The sequence below is a fragment of the Oryctolagus cuniculus genome, chromosome 16 (assembly GCF_051225735.1).
Source record: "Oryctolagus cuniculus isolate XC-2025 breed Fujian yellow rabbit chromosome 16, ASM5122573v1, whole genome shotgun sequence".
Classification (NCBI taxonomy): Eukaryota; Metazoa; Chordata; class Mammalia; order Lagomorpha; family Leporidae; genus Oryctolagus; species Oryctolagus cuniculus.
Genome location: NC_142882.1, coordinates 90,216,572 through 90,240,240, shown reverse-complemented (window position 1 = coordinate 90,240,240; position 23,669 = coordinate 90,216,572). Strand labels below are relative to the sequence as shown.

Genomic DNA, 23,669 nt, shown 5'->3' with positions numbered 1-23,669 from the left:
TTGTGATACTATTTCGTCTGAAGGATGGCTTCATGAATTCTCCTCCGTTGTGTGTCTTGAGGGCAACTGAATGGCGGTTGGAGAAAGGTGTAGAAGCCCATCTGGCAGGTGAGGTTATTTACAGGAACTAAATCCAGGCTTTCCTCCCGTAGGCTCACAGACTCCTAGAAAATATTGGAGTTCCACTGCTGAATGCCACCACGCGATGCTCCACATCTGCAACACTGACATTCACAGAAATAAACTCAGCAACTTCCTCTAACACACTGGAAAGCCCTTGGATTGGCCCACGTGAGCATGCTGGGTGTCAGGCCGGGAACAGCAGAGTCGTCAAGTACTGGGTCCCCCAGCCACCCCACGGGCCACGTCAAGAAAGGCAGCAGCAAACCCTCAGTCTCTGTAAATGGGAAACGCCTTTTCAAAGTAGCTTTTTCCTTCACAAGATGTTGAACGCTTTTGTTGCGAGATGGAATAAAGAGCGTCGAAGAATCCCTCAGGTCCCTGGTACTGGAGAGGAAATGTCGAAAATCACAGCTACCTTTCCTGAAACGTCCGTGGCCAGCTCAAGAAGCCTCACCGTGCAGTCCACGGGCGTGGCCAGGCCGCTCAGCTCAGCCCTGCCATTCAGCAGCGCAGACAGAGCCCAGAGGGGGTTCCAGGAGGGGTTTCCAGACACTGCTGTCTTCGCTGGCTCATGATACAACACCAAGTAACCGCCTCGTGTTGTCCAATGCCGCCCTATTTCTTAGGGGAAATGAACTCTTCATAAAGGAGAGCCAGTCTGTTAGATTAGCAAGAATCCTCTCTTGGAGTCCTGGATACAAGAAGCCCTGATGGGGAGAGTTTCAAAGGGCGCCCACAAGCACTGCTATGTCGCTGGAACTTTGTCTCGCAAGGTGAAGTGCCAACCTAAGGTCGCGATTGAGTGGGAAGGGGTCCCCCGAAGCAATCGCGAGGAAGAGCAGTGAACTCACTGCTGGGACAAAGTCCAGGTCTTTCCTCAGTCTCATTTTCCCCGGGGGTTGTCTTTAGAAGGGCATGCAATGAATCTCTCATGAACTCCACTTCTCCATTACAATCAAAATAAAATTCTCAAACTCGAGTGAGCTTTGGATTGGAAAATGTAGAGCCTCCTTTAAACTTGAGGAAATGCTGAACAATCCCTGTCTTCCACCAAAGCAGGAAGTCAACCCAGCGTCTGGGTCTGCAGAATCTCTGGAAACACACTGTAAATACACACATATGTATAAACAACATGCGATTTTGTTTTATAACAGCATCTGGGGAGGACAATACTGCATGGAATAGGACAAAAAATAATTCCAAATGAAATGTAAGATTTTGTTCCCACGTTATGAGAAGAGTGGAGGAATTTCATGGACAATTCTTTGCATCTAACAACTTAAAAAGTCATACTTTTGCTCTTAGAAAAGCAAGTGTTGGTCTGCATTGAGGCACCGTGCGTTAAGCAGTGCCTGTGACACCAGAATATGGGTGCTGACTTGAGTCCTGGCTGCTCTACTTCCAATCCAGTTCCCTGCGAATACACCTGGGAAGGCTGAAGAAGGTGGCCCAACTACCTGAGCCCCTGCAACCCACATGGAAGACCCAAATGGAGTCCCAAGCTCCTGACTTCAACCTGGCCTAGCCCTGGCTGGTGTGACCATTTGGGGAGTAAACCAGCAGATGGAAGATTGATACTCTTCCCTCCCTTTCAAATGAATATTTTTAAAAATCAAAAATAGAAAAATGAAATGACTACTAAACAGTTCCTGACATAAGAGATAAATCTCATAAACTGGTAAGTATCTTCATATTTTTCTGAATTTTAAAAGTGCTAGGAAGGAGATTAAGATGGTGGAGTAGGGAGGAAGCTTGCTGCTCTAGTCTAGAAGATAGTTTTAAAAAAAAAAAAAAAAAATTGGAAAGAGGCCGGCACTGCGGCACGGTGAGTTAAAGCCCTGGCCTGAAGCGCTGGCATCCCAAATGGGTGCCGGTTCAAGTCCCGGCTGCTCCTCTTCCAATCCAGCTCTCTACTGTGGCCCGGAAAAGCAGAAGATGGCCCAAGTCTTTGAGCCCCTGCACCCACGTGGGAGACCCAGAAAAAGTTCCTGGCTCCTGGCTTCGAATCGGCACAGCTCTGGCTGTTGCAGCCATCTGGGGAGTGAACTAGCAGGTGGAAGCCCCCTCTCTCTCTCTCTCTCTCTGTGTGTGTGTGTGTGTGTGTAACTGACTTTCAAGTAAAAAAGAAACCTTTAAAAAAATTAAAAAGAGTAGGAATAAGAGGGAGGAGGAAATTTGTAAAGCTGTATAGTTCTGCATATATTCCTATGGACTTACTTCTAAGGGTACAGTTTAAAAACTTGCCATGGGACCCCAAATCTCATTAGGCTGGGTAGTATAAATGGCATCTTAAGTGTTAACGTGACCATATTAAGTGTTAAAGTGATCATATGGATAGGAATAAGTGTTAAAGGGATAATATAATAAGATCAAGTATCTTGTAATGATAATAGAATTAAAAAGAGAATGTGCCAACATGGGAAGCAGTTCACAGAACACTCATAGAATGACAAATGTTTTAAATAGCACTCTGATTCAGAATCAGCCCTTAAGGTATTCTGGTCTGGCTGAAAAGCCCATGAGAGCATTTCAGGCATGGAAAGCCAAGACATTGTGGCAAAAAAAAAAAAAAATCCTACATGAAGGATCTCTGTGAGACACCCCCCAGTGGAAAGAAGTGGCCATCAAAGAAGGAGGTACATTTCTCTTAAGGGAGGAGAAAACTTGTACTTTGCTTATGGCCCTGTCTAAATACTGACAGAGACTGAATTCAAAAGGCTTCCATAGCCTTGGCAGCTCATGTCAGGAGCCTCGAGAGATAACTGATGTCAAACATAAGAGTGTTAATTGTTAATTAACAACAGGAGTCACTGTGCACCAACTTCCCATGCAGGACCTCTGTCCTCAAAGAGTTATGAGAACTAACTGTAAAATTTGTCCTCAGGTTTTTTTTGTGCATGTGTCCAAATTGTTGAAGTTTGTACTTAGTATAGAGTTGGTCTTCTGTGTATGAAGCTAGTTTAATATGAATCTTACTGGAGATTGGGACTGGGAATGGGAGAGGGAGGAGGCATGGGGGGTGGGCAAAGGAGGGCAGGTATGGTGGGAAGCATCACCATATTCCTAAATTTGTACTTATGAAATTCCTACTCATTAAATAAAAGGTTTCTTTGGGGAGAAAAGAAAAAGTCCTAGCAGATCCCTTAGACACTGTGATGGCTCCACGATGAGCCACAAGGCAGCGTGAACTGCAGCCCCGGCCCCCTTGCTCTGTGTTTCTGCTCGGTGCAGGGAACAAGGATTTCCTTCTGAGTGGAGCATGGACGGGATGGTGTGGCATGAATACATCTTCTCCCAGCCATTCAGTTAAACATGGATCTCGGTGCTGTGTGAAGGGGTTCTGCAGATGTGGTTAGTCCGGACTCTGCCAGCAGCTGGGTCTGAACCACTCCCTTCCCGGCACACCCCTCCTGACCACCACCTATAGACCACAAGCCTCAATCCCTGCCCACGGTGGTCCTGCCTGCTACGACTGCCCCTCCTGCGACTGTCCTGCTCCTCTTAGACTAGCTTTTCCAGCCTGTTCCTTGTATTGCACCCTCGTCATGGGTCTGGTTCCAAGGCTAAACTTTGACTCATCTGCACCAGGGAGTAAGTCACAGCTTCCCTCCCGCCCTGTCACTGGCGAGCTCCCGAAGAGATTTTAAGAGATGCATGAATAAGGATCACGTGACACTCAATTCTAATGTTTTGGAATGAAAACATTTAAACTCTTTGTTTGTGATTAGACAGATATTTCTGCAACTCAAATTATAATCCTACTATGCATGTACACCTGTAACAACTAATTTTAGTTCCCTATAAGATAGCATTTCATAGTTGGTTTCATAATCTAAAAATGTAAGAAAAATAATACACGATTAACGCAAGCTAGATTCATGTTTTCTAGGCATATGGTAGTTATCAAAATTGTTCTACTTTAGACAGATTCACTTTGAAGATCAGAGGTGCTAATGACATGTCTGTCACTCCAGCAAAAGAGGAAGACCAAGACCTGTTGCGGCTGAGCGTCTTGCACAAGGCAATAGTGGGCTCACCTCCTCCCCGCGATCACACCCCTGGGGGAGCCTCTCGGCGGGGGAGCACCTGTGCTCTTCCCCCGGAGACGCGCTGTGCTGCTCGGAGGGGCAGTTTTCCCTCCATTTTCTGGCGGCGTCAGGTCCACGGGGAGGTTGGCGACGTTCATTTGTTGAACGCCACTTGGGTCTGGGGCTGCTGCTGGAGACCCCCAGCTAAGGTGTTGGCCGAGCTCACGAGGCGGCTTTCAAAAGGCAGCAGAACCAAGGAGTCGGCAGGCCGTCTTCACCGGGCAGGTGAGCAGAACGGGAGCATCAAGCACGCCTTCTCCGAAGTGCTTCCTGAATAACCCACAAAAGCAGCGGCACCTTTAGTCCACAGAGCTGCGCCAGCGGTCGAACTCTCCACTCATGAGATCAAACGACGTCTGTGCCATTCCAGGAGAAGCGGCACTTGCATCCTGTGAGGCCAGCTTCTTGTTGTAACCGAAACTCTCCAACAACACCCAGTGCCTTCAGTGCCGCCAAGTCCAGGGAGTCCAGAAGGCGGGCAAGTTGCAAAGATCGTTCTGAGGCTCCGAGTGTGTCCTTTGGATTGCTTCTTTAACTGCAGGAATCGGGTGCCCAACGCCAACGTCACGGGCTAGGTCCTTCATGACTGGTTCAAACACCAGCCACAGCTCTTCAAAGTCATATATTATTTCACATTTAAGGAAACTTGATAGTGCTGCTAAGCTCCTGCCTGGAAGATTGGCCACGAGTGGAGACAGTAGACAACGAGTCCTATTGTCTAGGCTCCCATCCCCAAAAGTGGATTTTATTACTCTTTCCCAGCTAAAGGCAGTATCTTGAGCAGATGTCTGTGGGCCGTGACTCATGTTGAGGTTCTTGTCTGAACTCGCTAGTTTAAGAAGGTTTTCACCTGAGGTAATAAGTTTCGTAAAGTTGACATTTTTTAGTTTTTTTTTCATGATTTGCAAAGCAACTTGCTTTATGGGAGCACCAGGACAAAGTTCAGAGAGGCCATGGTTACTTTGGTTTCCAGTAGGTGGGAAAAACGGTAACACCTTATGCCAAAACTCTCGCATGGCTTTTGCTAGAGAAATGTTAACACAGAAGACTTCAGCTACCCCCAGAAGAATGGAATTCCAGTCCATTCGTTCACGGATGGCACAGACCACGTTCCCAGATACTTCCATCCGTGAGCTCTCATTTGCACACCACGACCCGCCACCCAGGGAAGCCAGGTGGAGGTGGTCAAGCATAAGGACCACTTGGCTGTAAAAGGAAGAAGACCCGAGCCCACGGCCACGGCAGGCTTCCAACGTGGGATTCTGCCGAAATCGGGAAGTTGTACGATTCCAGCACCAAAGCACAGGAAGGCAAGGTAAAGCCTCCGACATCACTTCTGGCTTATCCGAGAGTGATTCGATCATGTCTGAGAGCGCTTTTATCACAGTAGCAGTCTTCCTCGGTGATGTGTGAAACGCTTATGCCACGAGGGGGCACGAAATCGCAGACGTCCTTGAGGGCCTCTGTGATGTTCTTGTCACAAGGCCCCGCAGGAGCCTCCCCATCGGGGGAAGGGCTAGTATGCATCTACCACTGTGTTCAGCTTGTCTTCAGGGAACAGGCGCAGAAGACGCAGCAGGTGGTTGACGTTCCAGGAACGGGAGCTCCCTAAAAATTTCTCCATCAGGTCCACGAGCAAGTTGACCCCTGAATTGCCAGCACCTAACCTATTGGCATTCTGAAAGCAAGTCACAAGGTTTTCCCTGATGTGTACAAGTTGACCTATTACTAGGTCTAGGTCGGCTTTCCTGAGACTGCGTAGGAAAGCAGCAATCTTGAGAACCTGAACGTGACCTGCATCCTGTGGAATACTGGGTTCAGTGACAGGTACTAAGGAGCTGAACACATCCCTCGCCAGCTGAATGCCAAGACCCACGGCCATAGTTGCTTCACATGGAACTGCTCTTGACAAATTTTGGAGACTGAGAGACAAGTCGGGGGCAAGATACGTGGCTAAGTAATAAATGGAATTCCCTAAACTGCTCACATCCTTCTCCTGTGGACTCGTGGCAAGTGTACCAAAAGCCTTCTCATTGTTAGAAGAGGAATCGCTTTCACGGAAGTTAAAGGAAGTATTTTTCATGAGTTACTGAATTTCCTGCCCAAGTGCCGTTAAATGCAGCCAGTACTTTGGAACTGGGTAGGAATTTCACCTGCCATTTCCAGGGGTCTCAGAATTAATTCAGCGAAGTGTTTCCAGTCTACTGCCAAGTTGCTGGTAACCATCCTCACTTGGTTTGTGGAATCGTTTAAAAGAGCTAACATAATCTCAAATTTGAGGACTCTTTTTCCAAGACTCTAGTAGGTATATTATTTAGAAAGTCAGTTACGTCTTTCAAATAAATATTTAAACAACTTGTATTTAACTCAGTCACTGAACAGGAGGTTTCTTTATATTTAGCACCCAATTTACAATTTTCAGCGTAGAGTTCATTTTGCCTTTCATGTCTCTGAAACTTCCCCAGATTCTCTGAAGATGGCCCGGGGTGAAACTTGAATTATACTTCAGGGACAGTCGGTTGATGACCTCTACCCATGCCACGCATCCTTGCAATCTGCTGATGTTATCCTCAGAAGAAAATGTGGAGTTTAGCATGGCCAGAACGCGCAGTGTCCTCCGTGAAGTGTTCTTGTACTGTAAGCCATCTTCTAAAATAAATGCAGCAGCATTTTTTAAAATATCAGCACAAGACGATAGATCTTGGTCACATGACACATTTCTAAGAAATGGCATCGTGTCTCTTAGTTCAGGGATGATACGTGCAAGTTTTGCCCCATAACATGTGAGGTTATTTGAAGTAGAGTAGTTTACGGGACCTACACCTGTCCCTTCTCGGATATTGCTCAACTCGGTGAAAGCTCCAAGCAGAGAATGCCAGACCTTTCTGTTCGTGTCTGTGCTGAAAGGAAACTTCCCCAGCCGGTGCCGCACAGTTCCCATGGTGACCAGAGACCTCTCTGGTCCAGGGAGAGCGATCTTCCTGTGACTGACACGTCACCTAATGCCACCCAGAGATCCGTGAGGCCCCCAAGTCATTCCAATCACGGGCATCGAGACTTCACCTACATTCTTAAACTTCATATGAGCCTGGCAGCATGGTGGGTGGGAAGTGGTCTCTGGCAGGTTTGGGAAATTTTCCCATCCTTTTCCAACTCCTCCAAAAGCTGAGTGAGACCAACATGAAGAGAGGTGAAGACATTTGTGTCAAGTTTATACACCTCAGAAAAGCTTCCCCAGACGCCAGCCCGCGTCTGAAGCCACGCCACAGCGCAGTGAACGGCTCGGAACTCACTCAGCGCACCGCCCTCGGCAGAGAGCTCGGAGAACCTCGTCCCATGGAAGAGCGAGTGAAGATCCTTCGTGCGCTGAGGAAGTCGTGGGAGAAATGTGTTTATTTTCCCAGACAAAGCACTCACCAAACAGGGCCCCTGGCGAGCCACTGAAGAACTGACTCACGTACTGAGATAGAGGTGCGCAAACCTTCATCCACCGTGAGCGGCTGTCTGAGGCCCGTCAGCGTGGCGTGGATCCCCTCCGATTCCCGGCCCTCTGCAGACATCAAGGATTCGGCTTTCAGCTCCAGGAAGTTAAAAATTGAAAGCAGTTGCTGACAAGGTGGTACTTCGGAAATTCCCCCGAGAAGCCCTGCTGCCTCAGATAAAAGCGCAAATGCCTTGCTGATGTTTTGAAAATTAAATTGCTTTATGATATCCAAAATGCGTTTTGAGATTTGTGTAAGGAAAGTTAGCAAAGACTCTCGGCTCTGAGTGCTCAGGAACTTATAAATGGGCTGAAAAATGGAGAATAAACTTGCAGAAGTAAAGCCGAATCCTTGTCCTTGGAGATACTGATTAAATGAGCCCAAATGTTATCACCATCTTGCTTCTGAGGTTCAGGAAGAGCTATAAAAGGATCAGACGTGTTCTTTATCATATAGACTTCGCCAAGAGCTTCCGAGACTTGTTCCTGCCCCAGAAATCCAGACTCAGAGAGACTACTGATCACAGCTTCACTCGGATGTACAAGATCCACGGTCATCCTGGGGAACCAGGCCAATCTGAACGGAGCCGCTGGGAAAAGTCAAAGCTTTTACTAAGAACTTTCTCATTTTCCGGGACAGAAAAATTTAGAAGTGTAGACCAGACATCCAACTTAGCTCCTTTTTCTTTTGAAGTGCCATAGAGCCATGATTCTGGCAGCCTGGAATTATGTGTTAATTCCAGGAACCTCAAAAGATGTCCTGGTTCCTCACTCACCCAGTTACTTTCAAGAGTTTGTATTCTCAGTCACCTCTTTGCCAAATTCCAAAAGCTTCCGAACATGGATGGGAGATGGTTCCATCTCTAAACTTTTTAAGCGATTCAACCACGAAGTACATGTATTTAGAACATTTAGGATATTCTCAGGGGTGGACGGGAGGCTGTGGAATCTGGGACACTCATCTGTGAGTCAACAGGATTAAATGACAATGGGGTCTCCAAAACTCCCACAAAGGACAAAAGGAAGTCCACGTGTTCATCATCAATGAAAACAACTTTTTCATCATTAAAAGGCGCTTTGTGAAGTTTAATGCCCTACAATGACAGAAGTGATCAGAAAGAAGTATTTGTTTAAATTTCCAAGATAATAATCACTTACAGCAAAACATAAATGAAACTTTTTCAAGGCAATGTATTCCCCCGAAGAAATTAAACTAATGTGAATATTTGACAGTGTTTTAGAAAAACAATCCAGAGGCCAGCACTGTGGTACAGCAGGTTAACACCCTGGCCTGAAGCGCCAGCATCCCATATGGGCCCCAGTTCGAAACCCAGCTGCTCCGCTTTCCATCCAGCTCTCTGCTATGGCCTGGGAAAGTAGTAGGAGATAGCCCAAGTCCTTGGACTCCTGCACCCGCGTAGGAGACCTGGAGGAAGCTCCTGCCATTGTGGCCAACTGGGGAGTGAACCATTGGATGGAAGACCTCTCTCTCTCTCTGCCTCTCAAATAAATCTTAAAGAAAAAAGAAAACCACAATCCACTGGTATTTTTTTTTAAGATTCATTTATTTGAAAGTCAGAGTTACACAGAGAAAGAAGGAGAGGCAGAGAGAGGACTTCCATCCACTGGTCCACTCCCCAACTGGCCACAATGGCCAGAGCTGTGTTGATCCGAAGCCAAGAGCTTCTTAGAGGTCTCCCATGCGGGTGCAGGGGCCCAAGGACCTGTGCCACCTTCTACTGCTATCCCAGGCCATAGCAGAGAGCTGGGTGAAGAGGAGCAGCCAGGACTCAAACCGGTGCCCATATGGGATGCCAGTACTGCAGGCTGTGGCTTTACCCACTATGCCACAGTGCCGGCCCCCAGTAGTATGTACTTAGCTCAAAATGTTTCCCTCCCTGGTGTGTTTCCCATAAATGCTGCTTGGGGTGCCCACAGTCCGTACTGGCGTTTCCAGGGTTCAATCCCTAGCCACACTTCCACCCCAGCTTCCTGCTAAAGTGCACCACGGAAGGCAGCAGGTGATAACTCCAGTACTGAGTCCCTACCACCCATGTCAGGTTATCCCTAGCTTTGGGGGAGAGTCCCTTAACATAACGTCTTGGGGCCAATGCTATGGCATAGTAGGTTGGGACACCACCTGCAATGCCAGCATCCCATACAGACACCCATTCAAATCCTGGCTGCTCCACTTCTGGTCCAGCTCCCTGCTAATGCACCTGGCAAGGCAGCCGAGGGTGGCCCAAGTGTTTGGGACCCTGCAGCCACATGGGAGACCTGAAAGAAGCTCCTGGCTTCAGCTTGGCCCAGCCTCAGCCATTTTGGCCACTAGGGAACTGAACCAGAGGATGGAAAATCTGTGTGTGTGTGTGTGTGTGTGTGTAAAACTGCCATTCAAAAAAATAATTTTTAAAGATAAAAATTTTAGCCGGCGCTGCAGCTCACTTGGCTAATCCTCCACCTGCAGCACCAGCACCCCAGGTTCTAGTCCCGGTCAGGGCGCCGGATTCTGTCCGTTGCTCCTCTTCCAGGCCAGCTCTCTGCTGTGGCCCGGGAGGGCAGTGGAGGATGGCCCAAGTCCTTGGGCCCTGCACCCCCATGGGAGACCTAGAGGAAGCACCTGGCTCCTAGCTTTGGATCGGCACAGCGCACCGGCTGTAGCGGCCATTTGGGGGGGTGAACCAACGGAAGGAAGACCTTTCTCTCTGTCTCTCTCTCACTGTCTAACTCTGCCTGTCAAAAAGAAAAATTTTAAAAGAATCCTAAAAAATAATTACTTCTGACAATCAAAAATAATGCATTCTGAGTTATCCCCCCGTGAATCCCTGTGCATGACTGTTTAGATGCATTTCCTGCTTATGCCAGAAGCATCTTGGGGTTCTGTTCCACATCACATCTCCAGTGTCTGGGGCAGCCCATATAGCGGGGACCCAGATACTGTGCCTGCAGAGTTTATGGAAAACTATTGGGATTCCCCACCCCACAAGGCAGTGCCAGCGCTCTTAACAGTGCTGTCCATCCTACTCTAGAAACTGCTTCATGCGAAGAATTTTATTGTCCAGGTGACTATTTAAAAATAAATGAGTTCTAGAAGAGCAAGCGAGGTGTTACGACAAGCACACTCTCGTAGGAGACCACCCTTGTGGCACTCTTACTGTGATCCCACAAGTCCACTCTCAGAGTCCTTGGGACCCCGTCTCAGAACTCAGCACTCAGACTGGACAAGTCCGCAGCACAGGCATCAGATGAGCGTCTTCGGCCAGGTGCAGTGCCCCCATCAACAGCTACTCCACCGCGCTGACTCCAGGGATGGTCTCGCCGTGGGACCAGCAGGCTCCCTTGCAGAGACATCTCACTGAATCAGCTGAATGCCAACCACAAGAAAAGCTTCAATGTTCAGACTTCAGCATTCAAAACTGAGGAGTTTGGCCCTTTACTGACTATTGGTCACTCCTCTGCTCAATCCCCGTCTAACTTCTTTAACTCTGGACTCCTGTTGGGAGTCTTGTGTAGGATGGGGATGCGATAGGCCAAATTCAGGAATGTTGTTTTCCTCTCCGATAGCCAACACCTGACATCTATCTATAGACAGATCGGTAGATAAAACAATGAACTAAATTCTCCCTAAGACAGAGAGGGGCTGCTTCGAAACAATTTCCAGAGACAATCAAAGTTCTATCAGGAATTCAATAGGAACCCGGAAGCAACCGTGCATGGGGAGAGCAGAACCCAGAGCCGCCTTCGTTTGTACGGAGACGGAGCAGGTTGGGAGTGGCCTGGGAGCCCAGTGAGGAGTGCAGGAGGCAGTACTGTTGACAGCATTCTGCGGCCTCACAGCAGACAAAGCACTGTACAGCCACAGCCTGCTTCTCCCCACAACAGCATTTAGGTGTGCATCAGTGTTGCCATTTTGTGCAAAAAGAAACTTTCTAAATTGTTCAAACTAGCAGATTCACATTGTTTTCCTGCAGCAGAAACAGGATACAACCCAGGGTTTTCATTTTGAGTTCAGCTTACTTCCCACTGACCGTACTAAATGACCAATTTGTTTTCATTCATTAAACCAACATAATTATCTAGCACCTACCATGAAAGACAATGTCAACCACTAAGGGTCCGTGAGTATAAAATTAAACACCTCCCTGGAGCACATACAGACTAGCTGTGTTGTCCTCTAGTGCTGTAAGTGCCTGGACTTCCAGGAAGTCTGGCCAGAGCAAGGGACTGATTCGCCAGAGGGCCCTGACACGGTCTTTCCTCTGCTCTCTGAACTCCAAACTCTTCGTTTCCCCACGGTGGACGAACCTGGGTCTGGAGTCACTTTACCACAGCTCCTCACGGATCGGAAGACAGACCACGCTTGCACAAGAATCGACCACTTGGTGCAGAAACTTTGGTGAGCCTCAAAGCAGAAAAACCACAATTTCCACCTTTCCACTTTGAAAATACTTCTAGACTTTACGTAAAAACTTCAAACGTGCAATTTTTAAACAAGTATAAAAGCAGTGCCTTACATGAAAGAACCTCTAAAATGTAGTTGTTCATTTTTGAAACAAATACCAAAGACTTAGCACCTAGAATCCAGGAAGCTGACAACTTGTAAAAATCACTCCCCTCAGGCCAGTGCCGTAGTGTAGCAGGTAAAGCCGCTGCCAGCATCCCAAATGGGCACCAGTTCATGTCCCGGCTGCTCCACTTCTGCTCCAGCTACCTGCCAATAGCCTGAGAGAGCAGATGCCCCAAGTGTGTGCTCCCCTGCAGAGCAGGGAGACCACACAGGAGACCTGGGCAGAGCTCCCGGCTTCAACCTGGCTCAGCCCTGGTCTTGGAGTCATTTGGGGAGTGAACCAATAGATGGAAAATCTGCCTCTCCATCTCTCTACCTTTCAAATAAATATTTAAAAATAAAAATCACCCCACTACCCAGACACCTGAGCAGCGGTCCAGGCCACCTTGTGTTCTGTCCACAGGGAAAGCTGTGGACTCCCCGTTGCTAACTAGGAACGCACTGCCTCACTGTTTCACAGGTCCTGCTGCTCTCAGAATCGTTCACGCCTTCTGTAAAGTCCGGTGCTCTCAGAGCCCAGTCAGTAGTGAAGCAGAGAAGTGGGACTCACGTCTTAGGTGGCGAGCGCTCGTCTTCAGGGCCCTCGGCCACCAGGCTGCCTTGCAGCAGGAGCAGCCCAGTGCGCACAGTTTGCACCACCTGCCACGGCCCACTCCCTTCTTCCAGCCGAGCCCCCAGGGCCCCCAGACTGCAGCCGGCCCCAGTGAGCACCTCCCGCAGCACGCCGCGCTGTTGCCACCAGTCAAGCACCTACAGATTTAGAAAGAAGGCGATTATTCTTAATGATCACAAACTAGAGACAACATTACTCAGCTAAGAAGTATCAACGACCCATTCTCTGACAGGCAGCCACTGCTGCACTTTGTTGGCAAAGTGTCTAACAATGGAGTAATTATTTAATCTCTACTCAGAAATGTGCAATTACAAATACGATAGTGGACGCAGGCAGCTTTTTAACTGGCCTCCTAGCTGTCATCGAGAAGGCAGTCACATAAGTTTCTGAAGAAATGAAATATAACTTAAAACTAACAGGTACATTGAGGATAGTGCATGTAATGTATTTACTTTAAAATATGTAACATCGTTAATGCCCAGTTCCTAAACCTTTCATGATGTGGACTTGTGGATGACGACGCTAAAATAATCGGAGTCATGGTTCATCAGCCACATCACACCAGTGTAGACTGCTCACCCCAGATCACACGGGAAGCAGCAGGATGCCTAGGTGTGTGTGCTAATGAAGCCATAATTAATATGCATTGGCACTGCCCAGGTAACACCCGAAACGAAGGGGGCCACCTGAGCGTCTTGATATTGGTCATTTCAACACGGTCAGTCTCTTGATCACCTGTAGTGCCAGCAAGGGGACAGTCATGCCTCTGTTTTTCCAAGTATGTTTAATTCACTATGTGGGCAACTCATATTGGGGTAAGGTGGGGGTAACAGTGAGTTACTGGAGAAAAACCTGAAATGGGGAACATGGGGACCCCTAGAGAATGGGAGGCGATTGCCATAGCAGATGGGGGCTCTGCCTCGCACCCACAAAACCACCCAAAACACAGAAGTGAGACCCAGGGCTCCCAAGGCCACAGCAGTCTCATCACATGGGCCCTGCCCTGCCCAGCAACTGTGAAGTCATGGTTACTCTGTGCACAGTGCCTTTTGGGCAAAACCAGAGAGAACCAGATGCGTGGAATGCTGGCAGGCAGACGCCCAAGGAGCCCAGGGGAGTCTCTGGCACCAGCAATAGGGCATGAGCCTGGGCTCCCAGGTGCAGGTGTGTGTGAGCCTAGGACAGACTTTTGGGTGGGGTGCATGGAGGGCCTACGGAGCTGAGGCCAGAGAGCAGGATCGTGACGCCCTTCTCTGGGAAGGACGTGACATCAAAGCACGAACTTGGGAGGAAAGGGGCCAAATCTGGACATGCTGTGAACTGGCAGGCGCTGCGCCAGGCATCGGGACATGGGCATCACCTGTCTGTAGACGCGCAGCCAGCTGACCGCATGCACAAGGTAGCTTTTGGCTTCTGACCACTGGAGCTGGCAGTCTCCACGGTGGCCCCCTCCTGCAGCTCCGTCCTGGGATGTGCTGGACAGGGCGGAGCACACCACCCTCTCCAGGGAGCTGGCCGTGAGCATCTGGCAACAGCAGGACACAGATTCAGAAGGAGCACCTCTTCCCTGGAGCGTTTCTCACCTAAACGTCACACACCGACACAGCCGACGTGAATGCTGTCCTCCTGTTCCGACTGGAGACGGCCCAGGTGCTGAGAGGCCACCAGGACACCTAAGTGACTGACACTGAGGGGAGACCTTGGCAGTTAGGGGAGGAGACAGTCTGTTTCCTGCTGTGTCTCCACACCCAAGGCAAGCAGAGGCCAGCAAACGCTGCCCACCAGGACCAGAAGCAAACAGGGACTGGCCCTATGTGGTTGATACTTGGCACCAATGAAGCTGCTTTTTCATAAAAGAACTCTTTTCCTAATTATGAGCAAGGGAAAGTGGGGCCCTGCGTCAGAAGCAAACGTCTTCCATTTTGCGCTGGACATCCACCCAGTTTTTCAAACACTCCAGCTGATGTCACATCCGCTCCATGTTTTCTAGCTTCTGGGGATCTTCCAGGAATTCCGCTTGCGGCTGCTTCTGGCTGTTTACACTCCAGCCCCCAGAGGGAACACTAACCCCACAGGGTGATCAGGTCATGAGGCTTTGAACTTCATGATGGAATCAGTGCCCCTACCAAAAAGACCCGTGGGGCCAGCCCTGCAGCACAGCAGGTGAGCCCACCACTGATGACACCAGCATCCCACCTAGGTGCCAGTTTGAGTCCTGGCTGCTCCACTTCCCATCCAGCTCCCTGCTAATGGTCTGGGAAAAGCAGAAGATGGGTCAAGTGTATGGGCTCCTGCCACCCATGTAGGAGACGCAGATGAAGCTCCTGGCCTTGACCTAGCCCAGCGCTAACCCAGCTGGCTGTTGAGGCCATCTGGGAATGAACCAGCCAACGGAAAACTCTCTTCCCCTAATCATCTTTCAAATAAGTAAATAAATCTTTATAAAAGGGAGACACCCATGGAGGCTCCCCAGCCCCTCCACTGAGTGGGGCACGTTGAGGAGGCACGGACTCGGAACCCCAAGGAAGACCGTCCGTCACCTGACACTGGATCTGCCCAGGCAGACGCGCAGCCTACAGAACTGGGAGCAACAGACTTGTGGTTTGGAAGCCAGCCAGGCTGGGGAGTTTGTCCAGCAGCCCAGATGGACTAAACAACCAGTGACTAGAAATCATGAGTGCCTCACTTGCTCATTTTGTAGGTTCCGTAGTATCAGATTAAAACCATTCACTTGTGACTCTTAAAGCCACAAAGACACTCATGTTAGAAAGCTAAGGCCCGACTCTGCCCAGCCGCCTGTGGTCGCCAATACACACACGTGTAGCTGACAGGTTCCCAGGATGGTCTCCACCACAAATAGTCACAGGAGTAAGGGCAGAGACCGGAGAAGGTCACAGGGGCTCCAAAAAGGAGGTGAGGTTGGGTGGCTAAGTTCCTAAGAGGGGACAGATAGAGGAGGAGCCTAGGACTGGGCAGTGGCTGTGTCCACTGGTAAAGTGTGGGAGGAGCTACTCCCAGGGGCACCAGAGTCCACAAGGCCAGATCAGCAGTTTGCACGTGGCGTAGCCACAAGTACACACGAGACGTGCCATCCTAGTCCATTTTCTACTGCTGCTGAAGAACCACCCAAGGCTGGGCAACTTAGGAGGAGGGAAGCGTACTGGACCTACAGTACCAACTTCTGATGTCATCCTTCTGGCCGCCGTGACATCACAGACAGGTGTACCTGCCAGGGCTGGCCTCTCCTCCTTACAAAGCTGAGGCTGCTGTCATGGGCACCCCACCAGGTGACCTCATCTAGTCCCAGTCACTTCCCCAAAGCCCCACCTCCAGACGGGCATCGCGATTCCAACACAGGAACTTTGGACCCCACAGTCATACCATCCAGTGCCACTGGGGAGACCAGCTGGTGGGAACTTAGAGAAGGGGGCAGAGTCTACTTCGTTAGGAAACGGGATGGGGCTGCAGTCTCTCATGGCTCAGACCTGACCTAGGGAGCCCCGGCCCCGGAAGTGGGGGCTGGAGGAGGGGTCAGTGAAGCCAAGCGACAGGTACAGCCTCAGGCCTGCACCCTGCACTAAGCAGAGTGCCCACAAACAGGCTGGAGCCACCGCAGGGAGCTGGCAGGCCAAGGGCACCCCCCAGCCTCAACATCAGGAGGAGAACTGGGCTGTGTCAGCAGGTCCACCTCTTTACTTCACCCGCTCTGGGAAGGTGAAGTCAATTGCGGTGAGCTCAGCTGGCCACCATGGCCTACACCTCCTCCTGCTCTCGTAACAACCATCTTTTCCCCTGGAAAATCACCCACTTGTGCCCACACACACTCCCACTGGGCCCTGCCTGCTGTGTCTCAGCTTCTCAAACTCCTGCCCTCACCTGAGCCAGTGCCTCCACCTGCTGACCGTTCCCAGGACTAGCAAGAGTCTAGGAGTCTGGATAAAGTACCAAGGAAGAAAGGACCCTTCCATACAGGCCAGAGACCACAGGGCCTGGCCATGTCCAAGAAGCTCAGCTTAGCAGGAGAACTCTCCCATCTGGCTACCCCCTCCCGTCACCACTGCCCACCCTGCCTCAGTCTACACAGTCATCCCTCAGCATCCTGCAGATGCTGTGTCCCTAGACGAAACCATGCAGAGTATACACATAATCTGTGCGCATCCTCTAAACCCCTCCACAGCGTAAATGCTACATAATGACTTGTTACACTGTGTCGCTAGAGAACAATGGCACAAATACAAGGTGTGTTTCCAAATATTTGTGACCCTGGTTGGTTGAATCCATGGATGTGGAGCCCACAGATAAGGCTGGAGCCGCTCCTGTGGGGAGACCCAGTGGGGCGACGAGCAGGCAAGTGTGCATACCTCCCTTAGTTCAGCTGAATAATTCAGGATCTGTCCCGTGTGAAGTTCATCCAACCCGAACCGAGTCTGGAGATCGGCCTGAACCTTCTGTGGCTCCCACACGACACTCCGCAGGGACAGGCGGGACCCGGACCCTGGGAAACAAGCAGTCCATGCTGTCAGTCGGTTCAGTACGTTGATGTGTGGAAAGTAAGTCAAGAAGCAATGTTATTTTCACCTCCAAAGGAAAAGCAAATGAAAGACAAATATGCTTTGAAAAGCAGACAGAAGCCAGTGCTCAATGTTGTAGAGAGAACGCCGAGTCGCCACAGGCTCCTGGCATAAACAATGCCACAGTTTCCAGAGAGTGATTTGAAACGTGTTGTGAGAGCTTGGACATTCACATTTATTGAGCCCACTAATCTCACACCTAGAATCTTGCTCAAGAAACCAAATCAGATTTCTGAACCAAAAAAATCAATGTACAAAAGTGGTAGTGCACTGGTTTTAAACCGGTTAACTCCTGAAAATCATCTTAGTTGCTAGCAACAGGGAAAAGGATTAATTTATAGTACATTTATTCCACAAAATACAATGGGTTCTTTAAAACCATCTTTCCAAAAACTTTAAGAGTCATGAAAAGGCTCCCCAAATTGAGATAATCAAGATTTAAAACCCATAAGCTACAAAAATAAGCTACCATCTAGAACTGAACACCCAAGATACTCATCCCAGGGCCAGCCTTGTGGTTAAACAGCCACTTGTGACAACAGAATCCCACATCCAGGTGCCAGTTTGAGTCCCAGCTGCTCCAATTCTAATCCAGCTCCCTGCTGGATCTTCCATCTGGTTTACTCCCCAGTTGGCCGCAACAGCCGGAGCTGAGCCGACCTGAAGCCAGGAGCTTCTTCCAGCTCTCCCCACAGGTGCAGGGGCCCAAGTACCCAGGTCACCTTCCACTGCTTTCCCAGGCCATAGCAGAGAGCTGGATTGGAATTGGAGCAGCCGGGACTTGAACCGGCGCCCATACGGGATGCGGGCGCTGCAGGCGGCAGTCTTACCCATTATGCCGCAGCGCTGGCCCCTGTGAGTAAATCAATTATCATAACTTGAATGATGTACAAAATTTTGAGTTTCCACTGTTTGCTAGAAGCGAGGTCTCCGGGAAGATTTCAACGTGGCGCTTGCTGCGTCTCCCCGGCTCTGGTTTTGTTCTGAGCGTAGTGAGAAACAGTAGTTCCTGCTGGAACTGGCCCAGCGTGAAAACCGCGTTCTGCCTCAATGGTCCTGCCACAGAGCCCTCAGAGGAGCCCTTCCCTGGCTCTCCCTGTGCCAAGGCGCAAGCAAGAGGTGCGGCACGGGGAGACGGAGGGCATCATCCGAGACTGCCGCGCGCAGAGTCATCTGAAGGCAGCTGCTGACACCATCACGGAGTCCGTCTCACGCTCACACCTCGAGAGCAGGCAACTGACCAGAGACTCCATCACAGGCTCACCCCAGCCTTGCTTGCTCCACTCCTCCCTCCATCTCTGCCCCGAGAGTCTCTTTCGACGAGGCAGGTCTCACGCCACTGCTCCCGTGCCCGTTCGTGTCCTGGCCTGGGCTCCCTGTCCAAGCCGCCTCCTGCCACCTCCCGAGGCTCCCCAGCCACACGGACAGCTCTCAGCACGCCCAGCCCTCCACACGCTTCCGGGAGACGCTCCCTGGTCTCTGATGAGCTCCAGCTTGTCCTGCATGGGGCTCTTCCTGAGGACGCCACAAGCCTACTGTGGCCTTTGCTTTTCCTCTACTGACACACGGGTCTCCTTTACCAACTATGACTTCTCCAGAGCAAAACTGTGTTCTTTTCATCTTCTTGTTCTCATGCCTGGACAGCGTGCGACTCAGAGGAAGCCTTCAATAAGTATTCACAGTGAGAGAACGAACAAACGGATGGATGACAGGTGGATGATGGACATGTGGGTGGATGGATTAGTGGGTTGGTGAGGGGCTGGGTAGAAGGCTGGCTGGACAGATGGATGAATGTGTAACCTCTAACCTCATTGTTCTCTGAATTTCACTTCGAGGGAGAGAGAGAAGAAAGAGAAGAGGGAAGTAGAAGTAACATATCCAGATCACCAGGCAAGTCAGGAGCAGGGCTGGATGAGCCCATTCAAGGGCCCTTCAAGGACACACCAAGCTGCCCCCTCCTCCCTACAGGGCTCCAAACATTTCCTGAAGGGAAAAGTCAGAGCTGCAGAACCAGTGACGAGTCTAACCTAGAGGACATCCGGTCACGTTAAAAACCAGTTATTTTTTAGTTAAAACATCATTTCTGTCAGAATGACTACAGAATCTCAACAGTGGTAGAAAGTCATATTCACTCTAACTCCAGTACTCATTCTAACTTTGTTGAGAGAATCAGCTGATCCTCTTTGGCGTGATATTTTAATTAAACCGCCTCTTGGATCAGCAGGTGGGATGTATGTGGTCAGTACATGTAAACAGTGGAGCATCTGCCATGCAGCGCCAGCCCAAGGCGTCCGTACCAGCAAGCGCCGCTCCATGTCGCTGCAGAGTCGTCAGCGTGCAGATGGTCACGTGCAGGAGGCTCCCAGAAGCCCAGGAGAAGGTGTGGTTGAGTGGCAGCCAAGCCGATCCTTCCAGGGACATCAAGAAACTAAGACCAAAACCAAACAGAAGCAGCAGGAGTTGGCGGTTAGGAAGCCTGAGGTCCCGTGACCGCGTCCAGCTCTGGGGAGAGATGTGGCCGGATTCCTCACGGCTCACAGGACCTCAGCTCCTTGCGTAGGGGCTGAGCGGAGAGGTCTGTCCCTCTCAAGAACTTTGGCCACCTTTCCCTCCACCTCTGAGCGGACCGCAGGTCTGGGCCGGCCCCACTGTGAAACCATCTCCCAACAGCTCAGGTCTCCTGCCCGGTTATCGTGGCCAGCACGGCCTGCCCAGTTATCGTGGCCAGCACGGCCAGCCAGGGCATGCATGCTGCTGTCTCAGACAAGCAATGGTCACTCAGATTATCTCAACTGGAGGCCACCAGGCCATCTCACACTCAGAGGTCAGCCCACTGGAGCGGCCCAGGGCCCTGCCCTCCCCTGTCTTAACACCCAGGTCTGAAGGTGCCAGAGCTTCAGGGGCCAGGAGGAGGGGCTTTCTATGGGGCTGATCTAACTTTGTGAGGTCAGAATACACATTTGACCAAAGTGGGAATACAAGATGACCCCTACACGTTCATGAAGAATGAGTATTAGGGGCCGATGCCGCGGCTCACTAGGCTAATCCTCCACCTTCCGGCGCTGTCACACTGGGTTCTGTCCCAGTTGCCCCTCTTCCAGGCCAGCTCTCTGCTGTGGCCAGGGAGTGCAGTGGAGGATGGCCCAAGTGCTTGGGCCCTGCACCCCATGGGAGACCAGGAGAAGCACCTGGCTCCTGCCTTCGGATCAGCGCGATGCGCCAGCCGCAGCGCTCTGGCCACGGCGGCCATTGGAGGGTGAACCAACTGCAAAAGGAAGACCTTTCTCTCTGTCTCTCTCTCTCACTGTCTACTCTGCCTGTCAAAAATAAAAATAAAGGCCGGCGCCATGGCTCAATAGGCTAATCCTCCACCTTGCGGCGCCGGCACACCGGGTTCTAGTCCCGGTTGGGGCGCCGGATTCTGTCCCGGTTGCCCCTCTTCCAGGCCAGCTCTCTGCTATGGCCAGGGAGTGCAGTGGAGGATGGCCCAGGTGCTTGGGCCCTGCACCCCATGGGAGACCAGGAGAAGCACCTGGCTCCTGGCTCCTGCCATCGGATCAGCGCGGTGCGCCGGCTGCAGCGGCGGCCATTGGAGGGTGAACCAACGGCAAAAGGAAGACCTTTCTCTCTCTCTCTCTCTCACTGTCCACTCTGCCTGTCAAAAAAAAATAATAATAAAAAAATAAAAATAAATAAAAATAAAATAAAAGAATGAGTATTAGGAAAAAGTATGGATTTCAAAGATTTTTAGCATGAAAGTTGACTTATGCTTCATTCCAGTTTTCTGCAAATTTTTGAAGTGCGTTGGGGTATCTACATTTTAGCAACCTGAGGCTGACACAGCCCCGAGTAATGCTTTCAAACAGGTTCACTTCCCTAGCTGTCACGGGGGAAAATCTCTCCCAGCATCTTCATGTTGACATCACTAGGTAAGTCATGAAACAAACTGGCACCTCTTGAGAATGCTTCTCTCTTAGAAGGCAAATAACTGCCTCACAAGCACAATATCAAAATAAAACATTTGCTGAGGCCGACATGGTTCAACAACTCAAACACCTTCTAATCTCAAAGGCCTCTCTCATTGCAGAACAGCCCAATGCTTGCCATCTACAGAGGACAGGTTCCGGGCTCAGGGAAGAATACAGAGGAGTCCCCCAACAAAGCCCAGACGCCCAGGGACAGACCAAGCCACAATCTCTCGAAACATGCACCTGTTCCTACAAGGACAGAGACATCTTCCTACACTCCAGTTTAGGATTTTCTGACCCCTGGATCTGTGCACCACACCATGAGTTTGTCAAGGATCTGGCCCCGGCCCTACCCTCAGCTCCTCCCAAGGGGCTCAGTGCACATGAAGGGGCTTTACAAAGTTCACAGGACATTAACATTATAAAAAAGATGAAGGAAAACCTCCACAAAGTCTCTGGAGCCCTTTGCATGTAGGTCCTCCTGCAGGCACAGCCGAGGACACCCACCCTTCCAGCCCCCACTCCTGCGGCTGCCCCTGGAGCACTCTGGGCCTGGGGGTGCACACTGCAGAGGTAAGGCCTGCCTAGGAGGGAGGGCCTGGGCAAGGGGCCCTGGGCAGGCTCTGGGGTGGGAGGCCACAGGGAGAGGGAGGCTGAGGGCATGGACCCTGTGGACACAGCCCTCGGCCCCGTGGGCCTCTTCCTGTGCCACAGGCAGGGGCACAGGCTGGAGAGGAGAGGAAGAGGCCACCAAAACAGCAAGCCTGGGACTTGAGCCCCTCTCGGCCCTGCCTGGGGACAATGCTGGTTGCTCTCACCGATGCCAGATGAAATAAACAGTTAATATTGTGAGATTACAAACCTTTGCTAAGAAAACACCACATTCACGCAATGAGTTAGCACCACAAAATTCAGCTGCAAAAACAGCAGTGTGAATTCAACCACAGGAACACCCCAGGTTCTGATCCATCACCGGTCCACATCCACCTTGCCGATGACCAACGGGGACTACTGGGCTCAGCAGCTCTGGGTGGCGCTTAGAGCAGCTGTGGCGTAATTTATTGGCTAGAATAACCATATCCATGGCACATTCCTATCAGTGGAAAACAAAGGTCTATCACTAAAATTAGTAAGTAGATGACAGATATGGTACTTTGCCAACCCAGGACATCACGCAGGCATGAAAAGTGGCTCCTCCCAAGCTGCAAGAACTGGGAGGGAAGGCTGGGCTTCTCTCTCCAGGGAGGGCCCCTGTGGGACAGCCCGGAAGCACCAGCGCACACACGCGTGTGCACCGAGGGCAAGGAACAGACACGGGCGCAGGTGCTCAGCCATGGGCGGGGGGAGGGGGGACACCACAGCAGGGGTTTGTTCCAACGGAACAGCTACTTGGTGACGTATTTTCCCATTTAAAATCGAGGCAGAAACACCAACACCCCCGCTGAGCTGAGCTCCGCTGCGCTTTCCCGCTCACCCCCGAGCGGCCCGGAGGAAGTGCAGGGCCGCACTCAGGCCGTCGTCCTGCAGCGCCGGCAGGGAGAGCAGGAAGTCCCAGAGGTGAGGCCGCTGCTGCAGGACTTCCAGCGTGGCTGTCAGCTCCTCGGCCTCCTGGAGCTCCACCTGGCAGGGGAAACACCCGAGAGTCCTCCTTTGGTCGTTTTAATTAAATGAGACAGACAAGACACCGCAGGACGGCAGGAGGCAGGGGTCCTGCCGATAGCAGCATGCGCTTCGCCCAGCCGCTGGACAGACAAGATGCGATTCTTCTCCTGGGTTGTTTCATTGGTTACGCTTTGAAGATACGAACAGGAGAAGGGGGCACAGGTGCCCGTTTCTGTAACACACTGCACCAACTTCGCAGGTTTTTGAAGCCACGCCGGCTTCAAGGCTGGATAAGGACGCAGTCATCTGTCGTTTACAAGTAAGGACTAAGAAAATGGTATACCGAAACATGACCAAAGTGGGCATGCCGCTGGTGATGTGTTCCGATACTTCGGCTGCGCCCGGTCCTCGCTGGCTCACAGCGTAACCTGCTGGGCACTCTCCTTCCTCCACACAAGACACGTGGCTCCTCCCCCCCCCCACCGGCCCCGCACCGCCTCCACGGAGCTGGACTTGGGGGTGCAGTCTGCAGAAGTGTGGTCCAGAGGAAAGTGAAGCTGCAACTAAAGGGACACCTTCCTACACATCACGGGATGGAACTACAGACCGGATTTCTCCTCCGCGGCTTTGGGTAAATAACGAAGTCAAGAAGCCCC

The 23,669-nt window shown here is 50.9% G+C and overlaps 1 protein-coding gene and 2 pseudogenes across 1 annotated transcript in view; all 3 read right to left on the bottom strand.

The window, feature by feature from the left end:
• Positions 1 to 8: 8 nt before the first annotated feature.
• On the bottom strand, positions 9 to 4,309 carry LOC149121871 (ATP-binding cassette sub-family A member 13-like; annotated as a pseudogene).
• Positions 4,310 to 4,654: 345 nt separating this feature from the next.
• Positions 4,655 to 8,553, bottom strand: LOC138845880 (ATP-binding cassette sub-family A member 13 pseudogene; annotated as a pseudogene).
• A 3,581-nt stretch (positions 8,554 to 12,134) lies between these two features.
• The window catches only part of LOC149121869 (ATP-binding cassette sub-family A member 13-like), a 38,532-nt gene continuing 26,997 nt past the window's right edge, over positions 12,135 to 23,669 (bottom strand). The window contains exons 6-10 of the mRNA XM_089315971.1: positions 22,886 to 23,031; positions 19,741 to 19,871; positions 17,234 to 17,367; positions 14,233 to 14,397; positions 12,135 to 13,009 (exon numbers count right to left, since the gene is read on the bottom strand). Of these exons, the coding sequence (XP_089172097.1) occupies positions 12,806 to 13,009; positions 14,233 to 14,397; positions 17,234 to 17,367; positions 19,741 to 19,871; positions 22,886 to 23,031 (780 nt within the window). The 3' untranslated portion in view covers positions 12,135 to 12,805. The remainder of the gene's footprint in view (positions 13,010 to 14,232; positions 14,398 to 17,233; positions 17,368 to 19,740; positions 19,872 to 22,885; positions 23,032 to 23,669) is intronic.